The 18627-nt window shown below is 50.7% G+C and overlaps 1 protein-coding gene across 1 annotated transcript; it reads left to right on the plus strand.

The window, feature by feature from the left end:
• The first annotated feature begins 5759 nt into the window (after positions 1–5759).
• Positions 5760–7168, plus strand: LOC123430767. Its single transcript, XM_045114604.1, has 3 exons — positions 5760–6106; positions 6607–6675; positions 6797–7168. The coding sequence occupies exons 1-3, from the start codon at positions 5933–5935 to the stop codon at positions 6995–6997; spliced, it is 444 nt and encodes a 147-aa protein (XP_044970539.1). The 5' UTR covers positions 5760–5932; the 3' UTR covers positions 6998–7168.
• Positions 7169–18627: the final 11459 nt, after the last annotated feature.

The following is an 18627-nucleotide window of genomic DNA, read 5'->3' on the forward strand; positions in this document are numbered from 1 at the left end:
GTAGATGTTCATAATTCTATTACCTTGTGTTATGCTATATTTAATAAAATCACTTTGAAGGTAATCATCTGTCAGACTGACATGAGGTAGACCTTGCAGTAATAATGCATAGTCTGCAAAATTTTAGAGTAGATGCGAGTATTACCTTATGATTTCTTGAGGTAGTCACGTCTAATATTAATATTTGGAAGAGCACTTTGAAGGTAATCATCTTGTTAAAATGACAAGACATAGACTTTACAGTAGCGATGGATAATCTGTAAATTATGCAGTAGATGCCATCAACACCTTGTGATTCACAAATATGTTTTGGGCTAGACACATTAATATTTAGAAAAGCACGTCGAAGGTAGTCATCTTATCAAAATGACAAAAGACATAGACCTCACAATAGTGATGGATAATCTGCAAATTGTGCAGTAGATGCCAACAATACCAATGTGATGTAGTCATATTGAGTACGACACTGTATAATTCTTAGGATTTGCAAGGAGATAAAATCAATTGCAAAAAATGTAGTTGTTCTAAAACTGGTATTTACAATAAATGCAGTGGCAATTATGTATAATATGGAACAATATCGTCGAAATATGTAATGTTCCGCAATTTGATGAAATTGCAAGGTATGAACACCCGAAGAGTAGTACTATGCTTATAAAACATGTAAAATTTATGTTTTAGTTTATGATGCACAATATGACAAGACCAGAGGGCATGAGTCACACGATTACAATTAGCCTAAGGGCTTCTATGCAACCAGTACTAAGCCTAATGGGTATACTTGCCATAAGAGAAAATCAGAATTTATTTGGACTGATTTAGCATTAAAATATAGTTGAAGGACTAAATCGAGAAACGACTGAAAGGATAAGATGCCCTTTCTTCCTCCTGTGGCCATCATGTAAGTGTCGCATGCGAGCGCGACTGGGCGGCTGCGGCCGGGCACGGGCGACGGCCAGGCGGCCGGGCGCGTGCGGCGGTCGGGCGGCGCGGGGCCAGCCACGGTCTGGAGCGGCAACGCGTGGAGGAGCCGGGCAGAGTCTATGGCCTGGGGCGCGGTGAGGCGCAGAGGCCGGGTGGACGAGCGCGTGGCCAGGGGCGGCCAAGGGCGCTAGCACGGCTGGGCGACGGCCGGGTTAGGCCGGACTGCCACTAGCGCTGCGAGTGCGACCAGGCTTGGCCGAGGGCTGCGGGCATAGCCGCGCCGTGGTGATGCAGGCTGAGAGCCTCGTCGGCTGCTGTCGTAGCGAACGGCGAGCGCACCGGCAGCCTTGGCTTCTTAATCACAAGAAGACAACATTTGCCAATTGATTTCCTGATTGCATGTCGACTAGTGGTTACGAATTCATTGAGTGAATCCAATTCAATGCCGCGTTGTGCGCTGCCGTGCAGAACACCGGTTGTTGGTCGTCGCCACAGTCGTGCGCCGGGGCTGCGACTCGAGCGCTTGAGGGTGTTTGCCACGCGGCTGTGCTGGCTTTAGAGACCGTGGAGCGTCGGCCATGCATCACGCAGATGGCCATGGACGCAGGTGCCATCGATTTCTTACCTTCTCCGTTGCCGCTTTGGCCTAACTTTGTAACCCGTCTCCGCCGTTGTATTGGCCTACCTGCTTTGTGGAAGAGGCGTGCGTGATAACGTATTAGAGTAAAACGAGATTGAATGAAAGTGAATGGACCAGCAGTCCTCTTTCTATTGATTCTCAAGTATATATACATCTGGAATAGGTGCGAAGAAGAGGTGTCTGTTCGGATGCATCCCTCCAGAACAGGTGTCTGTTGGCAATAGACACAAAAAGGAGACACGACTGTTCGGATTAGACATATCCCTTGAATTAATCTACTGATTAATTTCTAACAAATATAATCGTACATAAATGAGTCAAAATAGCCGGCTTTGGTTTTGAGTCGGGGCTGCAGAGAGGAATAGAATGGAGAAAGTGAAAACGAACACCAAATCGTATTTTAGCACTTGGTGGCCTTGGAATGGAAAATGGCGTCGAGATAGGCAACCTCGGGGGTGTAAACTGCAAATAAACCAGATCCTCGTCAGAAAAGAAAAAAAAGGGACACGTTTGGACGGCGGCCGCGAGGTCAAACGCAAGCCACGGTCAGGACCCAACAAACACGAGGTTTCATCTGGCCGAACGAACGAACGAACCTTTCCGTGGCGGAGGCACAGCCGCGCGAAGCACGAACTCTCGCCTGGCTTGATTCCTGCCGTTCTTTGTACCTACCTAGCGAATTTGAGTCGCGCTTTTCTAGCTGGCTTGACCAACGCAGGCGGGACGATGGTGGTGGTATCGGCTTGGTGTGGGTCAAAAGTCCAAACCCATGGACAAAGCTTCATTTCATGGGAATCAAAGATTGGTCCGATACGACCCGACGTAGCGCGTTAATTAACCAGGCGTTTAAAAAAAAAAACGTCCCTAAACGCCTGACCTGATGGGCCGATTACCTTTTTTTTTTCTAGAAAATTTCTGATCTGTTCATTCCCGATCATGGGAGTACAACGAATACCAGAAATAATAAAAACTACGTCTAGATCCGTAGACCACCGAGCGACGACTACAAGCACTCAAGCAAGCCGAAGGCGTGCCGTCGTCATCGTTACTCCATCGCCGGAGTCGGGCACAACTTGTTGTAGTAGACAGTCGGGAAGTCGTCGTGCTAAGGCGCCGTAGGACGAGCGCACCACAACAGCAACCGCCGCAGATGAAGAATAACGTAAATCAGAAGGATCCAACCAGAAGACACACGAACATAGACGAACAACGACGAGATCCGAGCAAATCCACCAAAGATAGATCTACCGGAGACACAACTCCACACGCCCATCAACGATGCTAGACGCACCGCCGAAACGGGGGCTAGACGGCGAGACCTTTATTCCATCTTTAAGGAGCCGCCGCCGTCTCGTCTTTCTGAGCAGGACACAAACCCTAGTAAAACTGAAAGTAACGGCTAAAAACGGAGCCCTCCAGCCGACCCTTCCCAAGATCCACCACGCCCCCATGGCCCTAGGCCCACCGGAGTGGAGGAGGACATGCGGCGGCGCCGACACGAGGCAGAAACCCTAACCTTTTTTGTGAAGGAGGAGGAGGCGGCTATGTGGGACTCGTATCGTGGAATTGCTAGGTACGTGAGTGTCCTCATCTTTGTCGAGAGTCAAATCACGGGAGCTCGGCAAAAACTAAGTAAGCCGAGTACAACTCCCGACGATGTGCCCGACTCGACAGAGCTAAGCTTAAAACAAAACTCTGTCGTGACAGGTCAATTACTGATTAGTAAAATAATAATAATAACCAATCAGATATCTTAAACTGACTTTAACGTCTCGACTGCCTGACTTTTCTTATAATTAGTCCAAATCTAGAATGGATATAGAGCGGCTCACATGCGACCGTCATCTCGGCCTAACCCATCATTGCCTAAACATATGTCCCTATCGAAAGAATCATAGACCGAAGTCAACCAGTTAGTCCAGTCCACTCCCTTCTTCGTCCACTTCATTTCCAATCCCCTCTTATTCGAATCGATGGCCGGTGATGACAGCAATGCTAGCTCCGGTGGCGAATCTGGCGGCTCCGACGACTAGTCGAGCCCGCTGCATGACACGGGGCACGACGATGTGGAGGAGGTCGTCCTCTGCATCACGTTGACAGGTGGCGGCTCGACCAAGGAGGCAACGACAACTCTTATTCCGCAACGCCCATCGCTTGTTGACATCGTCGGCTCGTTCCAGTTGTCCCGCAACTCCAGGCATTCCACGTATGTGCAGGTACGCCGCCCACCACCACCAATGCGGATTCAATCTGGTCCAGTAGTGATCCACGTGCACCGTTGGGTCCTTGTGCGTGCACCTGCACGCACGAGGACACCCGAACTTGAGGCACAAGCAGTCCACCGCGTGATAGCAAGCGAGAGAGAGGGTGACGACGAGGAAGGTATTAGCCATGTGCCGGGCATGCATAAATCTATCATGATGGCAAAGATGCATACCCGACACACGGCTAATGCCTTCCTCGTCGTCTACTTGTCGGGCGTCGCCTGGTGCTCAAGGAGTTGCTCTGCTTGCTCTTGCACCATGTGAAGGCCCACCACGGTCAACGTCGACCTTGGCCGGTGAGCCTTGCAATTGAACTATGCGGGCGGTGACAGTCTCGCCGAGAGACCACGCCTTGCCGATCTTCATGAGCTCTTCGTCGAGGTAGACCAGACATCGTGTGGTCGTCTCTGCGGTGGCCGGCGACCGATCACGGGCCCAAGGCGACGCCTCGTCAGACTTTGCAAATGCGGAGCGGCGCAACCGCCAGGTTGTATCCCTGACCGAAGGGATGCTCCACAACGATGAGGCGCCACGGCCACCGCGACCACTACGGTAGTGGCGTAGGCACCAATACGCCTTCGCTATCCCCGGAATCACCTCCTCTTTCATGTCGTTGCCACTCTCGGCGTGGCACGACGATGAAGTCGATTGTGCACCGGAGAGGTGATGACTTTGGCTCCTCCTCCATGCGTGGCTGACATCGGCAAGGGCGGCGTCAGATCGTGCATAGCGATCGCTCGACCACTCCTCATCTGTCGTTGTTGCCTTTGCCAGGAAGCGTGATGGTTGTTGTAATAGCCCCTCCTCATCGTCGGGAAGATGACGATCTCTTCTTCCTCGGAAAAGGCGATCGCTTTGGAGGTCGAGAGCCCCGGAGAGCGACGGGGACACTAAGATCCGGATTCGGAGGGAGTTCTGGAGCTGACGTCGGCCGACACGAAGAACCATAACTTTGGCATGGCATGGACGCCACGAGAGCGAAGATGATTAGTGAGGTTCTGAGCAAAGAGGAATGATGCGGCGCGCTGTGGACGACACCAGAGCTGGCTTAAATAAGCACGACCAGAAGAAGGGACGAATAGCTGACTTCAATGTGACGTAGTGCTTGGAGTAGGCTTCTCGATCGCCACATCAACATTGAAGCAGAGCCACCAACTCGTTCGGTTGTGTCGCTTTGACCAATATCAATGTCGTGGAGTCACGTCTTCTGGGAAGGGGCGTTGACTTACATGAATGCACGACAACCGCCTCATGCCGAGAGGTTTTTGGGAGCGCTAAGGGTGTCAAATGCGTACATGGCGATGGTACGGACGCCCCCTTATTTGCGTTTAGTCTGCGAGATCTTAGACAACTGGACTTGTGTGTGGATCGATTGGGTCACATGTTGGATGACAAATTGCGGACGGTGTGAGGGTCTCTTCAATGGTCCTATGATCATCGTTGGTAAAATTATCACATAGATGATTTTGATGACATGACGCATAATAAAAGAAGAGAGAGAATGAAATCGTATGAACTTGAAGCAACGGTTCACGCACAAGCTACAAGCTCCGAGGCAAGCACGGTTATTTCTTTAATATTTAATGGACCCGCTTAATTATTTTACATACGATTAACATACACTCCATTGAAGACCTTGTATGATGTGTTGTTGATTGTTGATGTGGACACTTATACCAACGATTGAACATACGAATTGTTGGAGATGCTCTAAGCGCGCTAAAAGAAAAGTAGCAATCACATGACACAATTTGTATCCTATACTCTCTGTGCTTTTGGATAAATAAACTTGGCTTTACACCTAAAAAAAATCTACAAGTTATTCTTTTCTGAAAAGAAGAGATTAGAGGCCCACAAGCCCTCTATTCGTTCCTGCAACCGGCCCGTTGAAACATCTCGTTAACCAGCCCACATCATTTACAAGCCGCATGGGCCGCAAAAGCGACAAGGGAGTTCTCAGCGTGTTGCGAGTCGTGCCCATCGATTCCCCCCCTTCTCCCCGCCGGCGACGGGTCCTCCCGGCCGGATCCAGCCCCCCCCCGGCCTCCGCGCGGTCCCGCCACTGCAAGACTTCTCTCGGTCCAGCGACCTCTTGAGCACTGAGATGCGGGGGGTCGGAGGCCCATTGCTCACTGTCAGCGATCTCCTGAGCGACCTCGCTGTAGAAGGAGGCGACGACCACCTCGACGGCGGAGGCGATGCATCTGTTCCCTCCTCCCCCTTGGCAGTGCATCAGGTGGAGGAAGCTGACCCCTCCGAGCTCCAGCGGCTCTTCGCGGTGAGGGCTCCCTTCGCTCCCCTGTTTCTGATTTTGTAGGTATCAATTGATTCACCTGTCATATTGTTTGTTGTTCCTTCGAATTCATTCTCTGAATCATGCGTCCATCAGCTTTCATGTGTTCCCAGAGCTACTCAGTTGTGCTCGATGTGAAGAATCTTGCTGTGCATAGTCCCATAGATTCATATAGGGTACACAGAAAAGTGTGCAACGTTGAATGTTGGGATTAATTAAGATGGTCTCATCTAACTTAAGTTCATATAATTCACATCTTATGGTAGGTTACTTCACCCACCTTGACCAGCTGATGTGATGTGCTTGCTCATGTTTGTTGTTTACTTAATTTTCGAATCCGAAGTTCAGTACCGATGAAAGAATCCACCAAGAGGCAGCAAAGGCATTTTGTTCGTCAATTTGATGTGGGGTGCTACTCTGTTAGTTACTAGCTATCTGGTATGAACACGTACATGTAACTCATTTCTGCATTCATCATCAACCAGGAAGACTATGACAGTTTGATGAAGTCTCTACGGGAGAATGATCCTTCATGGCCTTCCCTGATGCTGAAGGTGTGATTTTTCCCTTCCTTTTCCTTTACTGAGGACGCAACCTGTGGTTATTTACTACAATTCGTTGCTGGATACAAACCCTAACATGTTTGCTCCCGAATCTCGGTACCTCAAACTCTAGTTGTGCAGGGCGTTGAAGACTTCCGATAAGCTGCTGAGCTGCGCGAATGTGAAAGCCGAGCAGCTGCTAGAGAAGGTGGAGAAACTGGAGCATGTCCTAGAGAGGGGAGATCGTGCAGTGGGATCAATTATAGAGGTTCTTCAGAGCATGCAGCTCACCGAGGATCATCAGACCTCCAAATCGAACCCGCCTAGCATGTAGTGAGCTGCGGTGGCGTAGGTGTTGTGTTTGATTATCCAAATCAGGAGTCATGCCTTTCCTGCCAGCATTCTAGCACAAATCCATTTACTAGTTCCTTGTAAGATGCTTCCTGAATTGAATGAACTGAAATGCTATATGCTTCCAGGGTCCATTGCTCTAGAAGCCTGAGAAGTGTTGTGGCAGTCCGGTGGATAATACGGAGTACTAAGACATGCATGTTTTCTAAAGATACACATGAAAATATTTGTAAGTGCCTCAATGATTTAGAAGAATTTCATAGAAATTTTGAAAGATTCTATTTAGTAGGATTTTTTTTCCGCTAGAGCTTGTTAGTCTGTAGGATTGAGAACTATATATGATTTTTATGGTCTAGTTTGCATGTGATTAAGATTTATTTTTTCAACAATCTCATGGAAATTTCTCCCTATTTTTAGTCCTTCAGAAATGTATATATTTTTCTATGGCACAACCAAGCAGTAACTTACATCGTAATTCTACCGGTTTCCTATTTTTGTTTTTTTAGAATAGTACTCCGAAACAAGGATACCCTCAATATGAATTCGGTGGTGTCAGTTTTCTTGCATAAAAAAATATGAAAAGTGTTAATCAAGTGTTAATCTTGCATCAAAAAATGAAAAGGTGTTGCAGGCTTGTCCAGGTTGACGTTTGTAAAAGGCGAGAGAAAATCAAAGGCAGAATACCGAAAACGCTAGTTTAATTCTCACAGTGAATGCAGGACAATAGTGTCCGAAACACGATAGATTATTAGCAAATTTGCATAAAATGGGGCACCACACTCTTGTGATTCAAACACGATAATGGCAACCTGCACGTCACAACACACACGCCCAGACAGTCTCACTTGCTCCAAGATGCAGGAGCTTTAAGAAGTGCAGTACGTGGAGCTTGTTAAGCTTCATACATTAGCCAACGTAATCAAAAGTCCGAACTTATGAAAAGGGCTAGGCAATCCACATATAGTGTAACACCCCTTCTCACGTATGACGCGGAAGACAAGTCAACACGTGTAACTGGAAGAGAGCGACGACGCGCGAAGCTCACGTATGACTCAAAAGGTCTCTACGTGGACACAAAGGGGGGTTACCAGCAATTTTTAATAAATTGCGAAAGCCAGAACTTGAACTCAAGACCTTAGCTCTGATACCATGTTAAACTTCTTGCACTAGCCATCGCAACCAAAAGTCCGAACTGATGAAAAGGGCTAGGCAATCCACATATAGTGTAACAGAGCTCAGGCCGGTGCAAGAGTGAGCTCGACCGGTGGCGGCGGTGGACTGGTGTGCTCGATCCGATCTGAAATCTGATGCGTGGTGAGAGCCAGGGGTGAGGGGAAGCTGCGCTGTTGCGGTGGCAGTTGCAATGTAATTTTGGAAAATATCAGGAGCAATGTCATGTACCATTTGGTTTAAGGCAAGGCGCCAGTGCAAGCGCTGGTCTGGCTCGAAAAACGCCCGATTCTTGCATTCCCCAGGCAGGCTGAGAGGGCTGCTTTTGCATCGGCCGGGCCAGGCTTAGCAGGCCACACATGCTACCAAACGCACTGAAATTTGCATGCCAGGTGCGAGCCAGCTAACTAAACACGCCTTTAGCGCACAAAGCAACTCCTGATGGTTCCCAATCCTAGGATGTATGTGGATTTTGAAGAGAGTGGATTTTGGAGAGAGTGAAAAAGCAATCCTAACTAAGTGCAAAACTTGTGTACATTGAATATGCATCATGCTAAAATGAACCTAGCAATGACTAGGCTCTACTCTTTGGTCGACACATGACGGAGCCAGAAATTTGGTATAGGGGAGGGGGGGGGGGGGGGCAGTTCCTCACTTGAGCTCTTACATACTAACAAGCATCGACCCAGTCAAAATCACTAAGACCGTATAAAGGGCCTAAACTAAAACCATGTGATGGGGTTATAGTCCTAGGGTAGGGTCATAGGCCTGCCCTATAAGTCCTATCCAAGGACTACCCTTCATAAAGGATAAGGCCCTTAGTCAGTTCCGACTGAATTAAGGACTTCCCATCATCCAGTCGGTGACGAATCCTCCAGCACCCAGTCGGAGATGAGCATTCGGAGTGTATCAAACTATCCGACTGGATTCCACTCTGTGCATCGTAACCCCCCTGGAGGGAAACGGTCATACGTTCCCATGTGCCTTTATTAGCATTTAAGACGTACGTTACTTGTAACATAGGCATTTATTCGCCACTACTCCACCCCTGTGCACCGAACCGTTGTGAAGGGCAGCGCACTCTATATAAGCCACCCTTCCCCACTGGTGCAGGGGTTAGCAATTCACTGTAATCCATATTCCACTCGACAACAAGCTCCCAGAGCACTGAGACGTAGGGCTATTACCTCCACTGTAGAGGGGCCTGAACTCATACAACCTCGCCGTAGCTAAGGCTCTGCCCATCCTTTCGTACCCTACACATCTACTGTCAGACTTATACCCACGACAGTTGGCGCCCACCGTGGGGCAGGCGTCTAAGCGACTTCCGGCGAGTTTGCGACTACATCTTTTCGTCATGTCATCCGGTGGAGATTTGAGCATAGGTCACGAGATCCTCTTCGGTGCTCTCTCCTTCATCGTCGATGACTCGGCGTGGCTTCGGGATGCCCCTCTCAATGTCGAGGCGCTCCCCCGTCGCGGGGCTACGCACTTCCGTGCCGGCGCCCGCGGTATTCTTCTTCTCCAGCAGTAGGCTCCGGTGTCGACCTTCACCGCCGTCATGCGCCGCAACAAGTGGTCCCGCCGTCCGCGGCTCCAGCGTTGGGTGCAACACGCCCAGGCGCGCCAGAACGCGACTTCACAAGTGGCGGTCCTAGAGTCGGTTGTGGTTGCCCCGCCGTCCCAGTGCTCAGACTCGGTTCCGACTGAGTTTCCTTCCGAGTACTTGGGTCGCGGGCCTGCAGCAGAAGTGCACATGGCCAACTCCCATGAAAGTCCCCGCCAAACTGGCCGGAACGAGCACGAGATCGGCGAAACATCCGGAGCTCGCCGTCCACCCCGCTGTTCTGCCAGTCGGCACACTCGGCGGAGCAACGTGGAGGTGTTCCGCACACCCATCCTCAGCTTGGCTGCTGCCGCGAAGATAGCCGATTCCCTTCAGCCGACTGATTTAGAGGCTGGCAGGGGGATCGAGCAAATCCGCGCCCTGCTGCACACGGCGCAACAGCAAAATTCGGCGGTCTCCCAGTCGCACAACAGGATCCACAATAGCTCTGTTCATGCAAACACGCATCGGTCAGTTCACAGCCCTGGTTCTCATCAGCGACACAGGGGAGGCAACCGTTCCATAAATCCCGAAGATCGTCGCCGTTCACGCACCCCTCCGTGGGGTGGGACCTACGGGCCCCGACATCATGATGATCGGCGTTCAGTCGGTGACACTTACGATCCAATGCCCGACGCGAGAGGGCATATCGCCCAGCGGAGGGTCGACAGGGGCCGATCCCACCGCGATGGTCACGATATGGACCGTCCGAGTGGAAGCAGAACCATCGTCTCTGGTCCCGAGTGTTTCAGTCGAGCCATCCGGTCGGCTGACATCCCTCCCAACTTCCGATAGGCGACGGGGATCAGCAAGTTTACAGGAGAATCCAAGCCAGAAACGTGGCTGGACGACTACCGAGTGGCGGTCCAGATCGGAGGAGGGGACGACCACGTCGCCATGAAGCACCTCCCTCTGATGCTCGACGGCTCGGCACGAGCGTGGCTGAATCAATTGGTTCCCTCAAGCATGTACAGCTGGGCAGATCCGGCCCGAGTGTTCATCAGGACCTTCGAAGGGACGTGCAAACGCCCCGCTGGCCTCGTGGAGCTCCAGCACTGTGTCCAGAAGCAGAATGAGCCCCTGCGCGATTTCATTCAGCGTTGGACGACCCTCTACCACACGGTGGAGAACGTCACACAACACCAAGCAGTCTGCGCTTTCAAGGCAAGCGAGCGGTACAGAGAGCTGTACCTGAAGTTCGGTTGAACAGGCGACATCTCCATGAGCAAGATGATGGAGATAGCAGCACGCTATGCAAATGGCGAAGAAGAGGACCGCATCCGTAGCGGTAAGCACAAAGCAGTCGTCGATGGATATGGGAATAACACTCGGAAGCAGAAGCAGAAAGCTCCGTCCACTCCGCAGGCAGAAGCTGCAGCTGTTACCAATGCCAAGTTCAAAGACAAGGGGAAGGCTCAATTCACCCCCAAGAAGAAGCAGTTCAGCAACCCCATCCTGGACCAGCCATGTCCGGTCCACACAAAGATGGATGAAGAGGGCAACACCATATATCCGAAGCATACCACTCGGCAATGTCGCCTCCTGATCCAGGGGTTCGGCGAAGGGCAACCGAGTGAAAAGGGCAATGAGCAGGATGAGGAGGACAAGGAGGATCCGTTCCCCCAAGTCCATGCAACACTGATGATTTTTGCTGACGTTGAGAGCAAGAGTCGACTGAAGTTGGTGAATAGGGAGGTGAACATGGCCACGCCGACCAACCCCACGTTCCTTAAATGGTCTCAGACTGCGATCACCTTTGACCAGTCGGATCATCCAGCAGACGTACCCACCCCAGGGAGGCAGGCTCTAGTCGTCGACCCGGTGGTGGAAGGAGTCCGACTTCGCAAAGTCCTCATGGACGGCGGTAGTGGCTTGAACATCATGTACGCCGACACTCTCAAGGGGATGGGCATTCCGATGTCCAAACTCAGCGAGAGCAGCATGCAGTTCTATGGAGTCGTCCCTGGACGAAAGGCCAAGTCACTCGGCCAGATCGCGTTGGACGTCGTCTTCGGCTCCGACAAGAACTTCCGCAAGGAAAAGCTGACGTTCGAGGTGGTGGACTTCCAGAGTGCGTACCACGCGATTCTGGGCCGCCCGGCGTATGCGCGTTTCATGGCCCGTCCATGTTACGTGTACCTGAAGCTGAAGATGCCTGGCCCGAAAGGTGTGATCACTATCACAGGCAATCGGCAGCGGGCCGAGGAGTGTCTGCAGCAGGGATCGAGGATCGCCGATCAGCAGATGGCTGTCCTCGAGCTTGACGAGTACAAGAAGACAGTCGACCCCGCTGACTTGATGCGTTCGAAGAAGCCAGCTTCGGAGTCCGCATTCCAGTCGGCGGGAGAGACGAAGAAGGTCAGCATCCACCCGACGGACGACACCGCTGCCCCGACGAACATCTCCACCACCCTCGATCCTAAATAGGAAGCCGAGCTCATCCAATTCCTCCGTGAGAACTGGGACATCTTCGCATGGAAGCCCTCTGACATGCCAGGTGTACCCAGGGAGTTGGCTGAGCACCGACTGCATGTGGATCCTGCCGCTCGGCCTGTCCGAGAACGCCTACGTCGGTCCGCCGCGCACAAGAGGAAGGCAATCAGAGAAGAGGTAGCCAAGCTTTTGGCAACCAACTTCATTCGCGAGGTACACCACTCCGAGTGGCTCGCCAATGTTGTCATGGTGCCTAAGAAAGACAAGTCGCTCCGAATGTGCATCGACTTCAAGCATCTGCTATTCGGGTGCCCGAAAGATCATTTTCCGCTCCCCCGCATCGATCAAATTGTCTATTCGACTGTGGGTTGCGAGCGTTTGTCATTTCTTGATGCCTACTCGGGCTATCATCTGATCCGTCTGTATGGCCCCGATGAATTAAAAACAGCCTTCATCACCCCATTCGGGTGCTTCTGCTACATCACTATGCCATTTGGTTTGAAGAATGCAGGAGCAACCTTTATGAGCATGATCCAAAAATGCCTCCTCGACCAGATCGGTCGGAATGTGGAGGCATATATGGATGATATCGTAGTCAAGTCACGCAAAGGTTCCGACCTGCGGACTGACTTGGCAGAAACATTCGCCAACCTTCGTAGGTACGATATCAAGCTCAACCCAGCCAAGTGTTCATTCGGTGTTCCCAGCGGAAAGTTACACGGTTTCTTCGTTTCCGAACGAGGGATCGATGTCAACCCCAAAAAGATCGGGACCATCGTCCGAATGGAGCGCCGGTCAGAATACACGATGTTCAAAGGCTCACAGGATGCCTAGCGGCTTTGAGCAGGTTTATCAGTCGACTCGGCGAGAAGGCACTTCCTCTGTACCGACTCATGAAAAAATCAGATACCTTCGAGTGGACAGACGAGGCCCAAGTCGCATTCGACGACCTCAAAGTCCTACTTTCCACCCAGCCGGTTCTTACTGCTCCGCTCAGTAAAGAGCCCCTTCTTCTATACAGCGCGGCTACAAATCAAGTCGTCAACACTGTTCTTACAGTCGAACGGGAAGAAGAAGGCAAAGCATACAAGGTTCAGCGGCCAGTGTATTATGTCTCCGAAGTCCCGACTCCTTCCAAGCAGAGGTATCCCCACTATCAAAAACTTATCTACGGGATTTACATGACTGCGAAGAAGGTGGCTCATTATTTCCAAGATCACTCGGTGTCTGTCGTTTCTGATGCTCCGTTGTCGGAAATCCTCCACAATCGGGACGCATCGGGTCGAGTGGCGAAATGGGCAATGGAGATGTTGTACTGCGACATCAAGTTCGAGGCCAAGAAAGCTATAAAGTCTCAAGCTCTGGCTGACTTCATAGCAGAATGGGTAGAACAACAGCAACCGACCCACATCTACTCGGCTCATTGGACAATGTTCTTCGATGGGTCCAAGATGTTGAATGGCTCCGGCGCTGGCGTTGTGATCACATCGCCAAAGGGTGACAAACTCAAGTATGTGCTGCAGATACACTTTGATTCCTCCAACAACGAGGCAGAGTATGAAGCTCTCCTTTATGGACTGCGCATGGCCATCTCACTCGGCGTCCGTCGCCTGATGGTCTATGACGATTCGGATTTGGTGGTCAATCAAGTGATGAAGGAGTGGGACGTCAGGAACCCCACCATGACCACGTACTGCAATGTAGTGAGGAAGCTCGAGAAAAAGTTTGAAGGTCTGGAACTCCACCACGTTCCGCGACTGAAAAACCAAGCAGCTCATGAGTTGGCAAAACCCGGATCCACTCGGAGACCAGTCCCGAGTGACGTCTGCCTCGAGCACCTCCACCTACCCTCAGTTAAAGAAGATCCCTTCACAGAGGAACCAGTACAACCAAAGAGCTCCATAGATCCGACTGAAGTCAAAGTCCCTGCTGTGGTTGATTTGATCATGGAGATTCTTGCTATCATTCCCGAGTGGACTGTGCCATTCATTGCATACATCCTGAGGCAAGAATTACCGGAAGACGAAGTCCAAGCCAGACAAATCGTCCGCAGGTCAAAGTCGTTCACTGTCATTGATGGCTAGTTGTACAAGGAAAGCATTTCAGGCGTCCTTCAACGATGCATCTCCCCTGAGGAGGGACAGTTGATCCTGGAAGAAATTCACTCGGGAACCTGCGGTCATCACGCCTCCTCAAGAGCAATCGTCGCCAAAGCATTCAGAGCTGGCTTCTTTTGGCTGCAGGTGAATGAAATGGCGAAAGATATGGTCGACCGATGTGAAGGGTGTCAGTTCTACTCTAACAAGTCCCACAAACCAACATCTGCGTTGAAGACAATCCCTCTTGTTTGGCCGTTTGCGGTATTGGGATTAGATACAATCGGTCCATTCACGAAAGGCCAAGGGGGATTCACACATCTGTTGGTGGCACTCGACAAGTTCACAAAGTGGATCGAAGCCAAGCCCATCAAGAAGCTCGACGCCCTAACGGCCATCAAGTTTGTCAGGGACATAATCTCCAGATTCGGTGTACCTCAGAGCATAATCACTGACAACGGAACAAACTTTGACTCAGACAGATTCAAAGGTTTCTGTACAGGCCAAGGTATCCGAGTGGATTTTGCATCTGTGGCGCATCCCCAAACAAACGGGCAAGCAGAGCGGGCGAATGGACTTATTCTGCAAGGTTTGAAGCCTCGACTCCTGCGAGAGGTGGGACATGCCGCTGGCGCATGGGTCATCGAGCTACTTTCGGTGCTTTGGGGTCTCCGCACAACCCCAAATAGATCTACAGGGTGATCCCCGTTCTTCCTCGTTTACGGAGCAGAGGCAGTCCTTCCGAGTGACTTGCTTCACAACGCTCCACGAGTTGAACTCTTCTCCGAAGCTGAAGCAGAACAAGCAAGGCAAGACGGAGTGGATCTTCTAGAGGAGGAGCGCGAGATGGCACTGACTCGCTCAACCATTTATCAACAAGATCTGCGGCGCTTTCACGCGCGACACGTCAGGAGTCGTACATTCCAAGCAGGCAACCTGGTGCTCCGAGTGGATCAGCAGAGACCTCATAAGTTGGCTCCCGCCTGAGAAGGACCCTTCATCATCTCCAAGGTGCTGAACAACGGAGCATATCGACTCTACAACATCGACAGGGAAACGGACGAACCGTGAGCATGGAACGGAGATCTCCTGAAGCGCTTCTACACGTGACCGTCGACTGAAGCAATGTAAAGAACAAGTATCGTTGAAGTAATACAAAGCAGATTGAGTTTTTGCAGATTCTAAATTCTTCCGCGGTCGCAGACTCCGGTCTCAAAAAAAAAAAACTTAGCTGCGATCATGAATCGCCTAAGTATTAACATTCTTCGAGTGTGCACTAAACGTCGCACTCGGGGACTTAGCTGCGATCAAGAATCGCCTAAGTACAAACTTTCTCCGAGTGTGCACTAAACGTCACACTCGGAGACTTAGCTGCGATCAAGAATCGCCTAAGTACAAACATTCTCCGAGTGTGCACTAAACGTCACACTCGGAGACTTAGCTGCGATCAAGAATCGCCTAAGTACAAACATTCTCCGAGTGTGCACTAAACGTTGCACTCGGGGACTTAGCTGCGATCAACAATCACCTAGGTACAAACATTCTCCAAGTGTGCACTAAACGTCGCACTCGGGGACTTAGCTGCGATCAAGAATCGCCTAAGTACAAACATTCTCCGAGTGTGCACTAAACGTCATACTCGAGGACTTAGCTGCGATCCAGAATCGCCTAAGTATTAACTTTCTCCGAGTGTGCACTAAACGTTGCACTCGGGGACTTAGCTGCGATCAAGAATCGCCTAAGTACAAACTTTCTCCGAGTGTGCACTTAACGTCGCACTCGGGGACTTGCCTGCGATCAAGAATCGCCTAAGTACAAACATTCTCCGAGTGTGCACTAAACGTCACACTCGGAGACTTAGCTGCGATCAAGAATCGCCTAAGTACAAACATTCTCCGAGTGTGCACTAAACGTTGCACTCGGGGACTTAGCTGCGATCAACAATCACCTAGGTACAAACATTCTCCAAGTGTGCACTAAACGTCGCACTCGGGGACTTAGCTGCGATCAAGAATCGCCTAAGTACAAACATTCTCCGAGTGTGCACTAAACGTCATACTCGAGGACTTAGCTGCGATCCAGAATCGCCTAAGTATTAACTTTCTCCGAGTGTGCACTAAACGTTGCACTCGGGGACTTAGCTGCGATCAAGAATCGCCTAAGTACAAACTTTCTCCGAGTGTGCACTTAACGTCGCACTCGGGGACTTGCCTGCGATCAAGAATCGCTTCAAATAGAAAGCTTCCTTCGAGTGTATCTCACGGATCCACTCGGAGGCTTAGCAGACCCTCATTGAGGCTCATGTGGATGTCAAGACCACTGACAATTACGTGAGGAGCAGACCCTCGGTGAGGCTCATGTAGATGTCAAGACAACTGACAAATACATGAGTAGCAGAACCTCATCGAGGCTCATGTAGATGTCAAGACAACTGACAATTACATGAGTAACAACTCGCTCCGAGTACGACCTTATAGTCGCACTCGCAGACTTAGCCGCGATCACGAATCGCCTAAGTACTCAATTGCCTTCGAGTGTATCCTGCAGATCCACTCGGAGACTCAGCAGACCCTCGGTGAGGCTCATGTAGATGTCAAGACAACTGACAATTACATGAGTAGCAGAACCTCATTGAGGCTCATGTAGATGTCAAGACAACTGACAATTACATGAGTACCAACTCGCTCCGAGTACGACCTTACAGTCGCACTCGAAGACTTAGCCGCGATCACGAATCGCCTAAGTACTCAATTGCCTTCGAGTGTATCTTGCAGATCCACTCGGAGACTCAGCAGACCCTCAGTGAGGCTCATGCAGATGTCAAGACAACTGACAATTACATGCTCCGCATGCTTTCCATTGGCTTCACCAAGAAATGCCGAACAAAAACCACGAGCCAAAATCGTGTCAACAACTCTTTGGCAAAAGAAGAGACAAAGATTCGATTCAAATTCAAAGTTCGCCTAAGGATAGGTGGCTCAGTGTAGATCAAGCTTATCCACACCGAACCACAAATGTGACGGCCAACAGCAGTGGCCAAAGTTTCTTACAACCAACACTCGGCATACCGAGGTAAAAGTTTTCTTAAACATCGTCAGGACTGGCACTGGGACTGGCAGGCTCCACGAATGTGTCGAGGTCGATCCCATCTGCGATACGAGTGGCACTCTCAAGGAAGGTCTCCATGAAATCTTTGAATCGAAGCTTTTTGATGTTGGCGACTTGCAACGCCTTCATCTTCTCTTCGCGAGCCTCCTTGCATTGTACTCGGACCAGCGACAGAGCGACGTCCGCACCACAGCGAGCCGCAGACTTCTTCCACGCCTGCACTCGGTTCGGGACCTCCTTCAGCCGAGTCATCAAGCCTTCCATCTCGTGCCGAGTCTCGTCTTCAGGCCAAAGCTCCTTGTCGATTCGGCCGACGACCTCTTTCAGTCGACCGATGAAAGGTCCCACTTTGCCCAGGCGAATGTGCGCTCGGAGCATATCTTGATTGGCGTCATCGCCGAGTGGAACGTTTGGAAGAATCGAACGCTCAACGTCAGCTGCTTCAGCCTCAGCGTGCATGCAAAAATCTGCAAAAGACAGGACGAGCAAACAGTAAGCGTAGAATGCAATGCACAGTCCACAAGCACTTGGAAAAACAGAACTTACCACCGAGAAGCGCTACCATCTTCCGGGCCCAGTCACTGACGTAATTTTCCTGTGCTATACACCGCCTGTTCAACACTTGCATCTGTCCCATCAGCTCGGTCCTCTGTTTCCCCATTTTTTCCACTTCAGCCGCCAACGCCTTGTTTGCCTCACGGCCTCCTCCAAGGACTTTTCTCGTTCAGCCAGAACATCCTTCATACCAGCCAAGGCAACCATTGCTGCATCCAGTTCCCCAGCAAACTGAACCTTTTCAGCCCTCAGAGTCTCGTACGCTGCTCCCATCTCGCAAGTTTTCTGCAAGTCAGCGTCAAAAGACGATCAGACAAATTCAACAAGGACAACAATAAAAATTCTAAGTTCTTCAGACCCCTGCCGACGCAAGCAGTCGACAGCAGTCTCGGGGACTACACCCAGTGGGTTCACTAAGAGTGACCCCACTGGCATGAAGCTCAAACAGGTCAGCCCTATTGAGATACATGACAACAAACAAACCTATGAGGTTACTACTACCCGACCCGAGTAAGATTACTCTCGGGGACTCATCCAGCAGGTGCACTCGGAGTGCCCCCACCGGTAACATTCGAACATATTAGTTTTTGATCTGATCAAGTTAAAGGAAATGTGTATAAAGACAACTGCCGGTGCAAGCACTCG

Source organism: Hordeum vulgare, chromosome 2H, assembly GCF_904849725.1.
Source record: "Hordeum vulgare subsp. vulgare chromosome 2H, MorexV3_pseudomolecules_assembly, whole genome shotgun sequence".
Classification (NCBI taxonomy): Eukaryota; Viridiplantae; Streptophyta; class Magnoliopsida; order Poales; family Poaceae; genus Hordeum; species Hordeum vulgare.

Excerpts from the sequence above, each read along its gene's own strand:
- LOC123430767 (XM_045114604.1), top strand. The coding sequence starts at position 5,933 with ATGCGGGGGGTCGGAGGCCCATTGCTCACTGTCAGCGATCTCCTGAGC. Across the intron at positions 6,107-6,606 it reads AGCTCCAGCGGCTCTTCGCG|GAAGACTATGACAGTTTGAT; the intron begins GTGAGGGCTCCC and ends ATCATCAACCAG. Across the intron at positions 6,676-6,796 it reads GGCCTTCCCTGATGCTGAAG|TTGTGCAGGGCGTTGAAGAC; the intron begins GTGTGATTTTTC and ends CTCAAACTCTAG.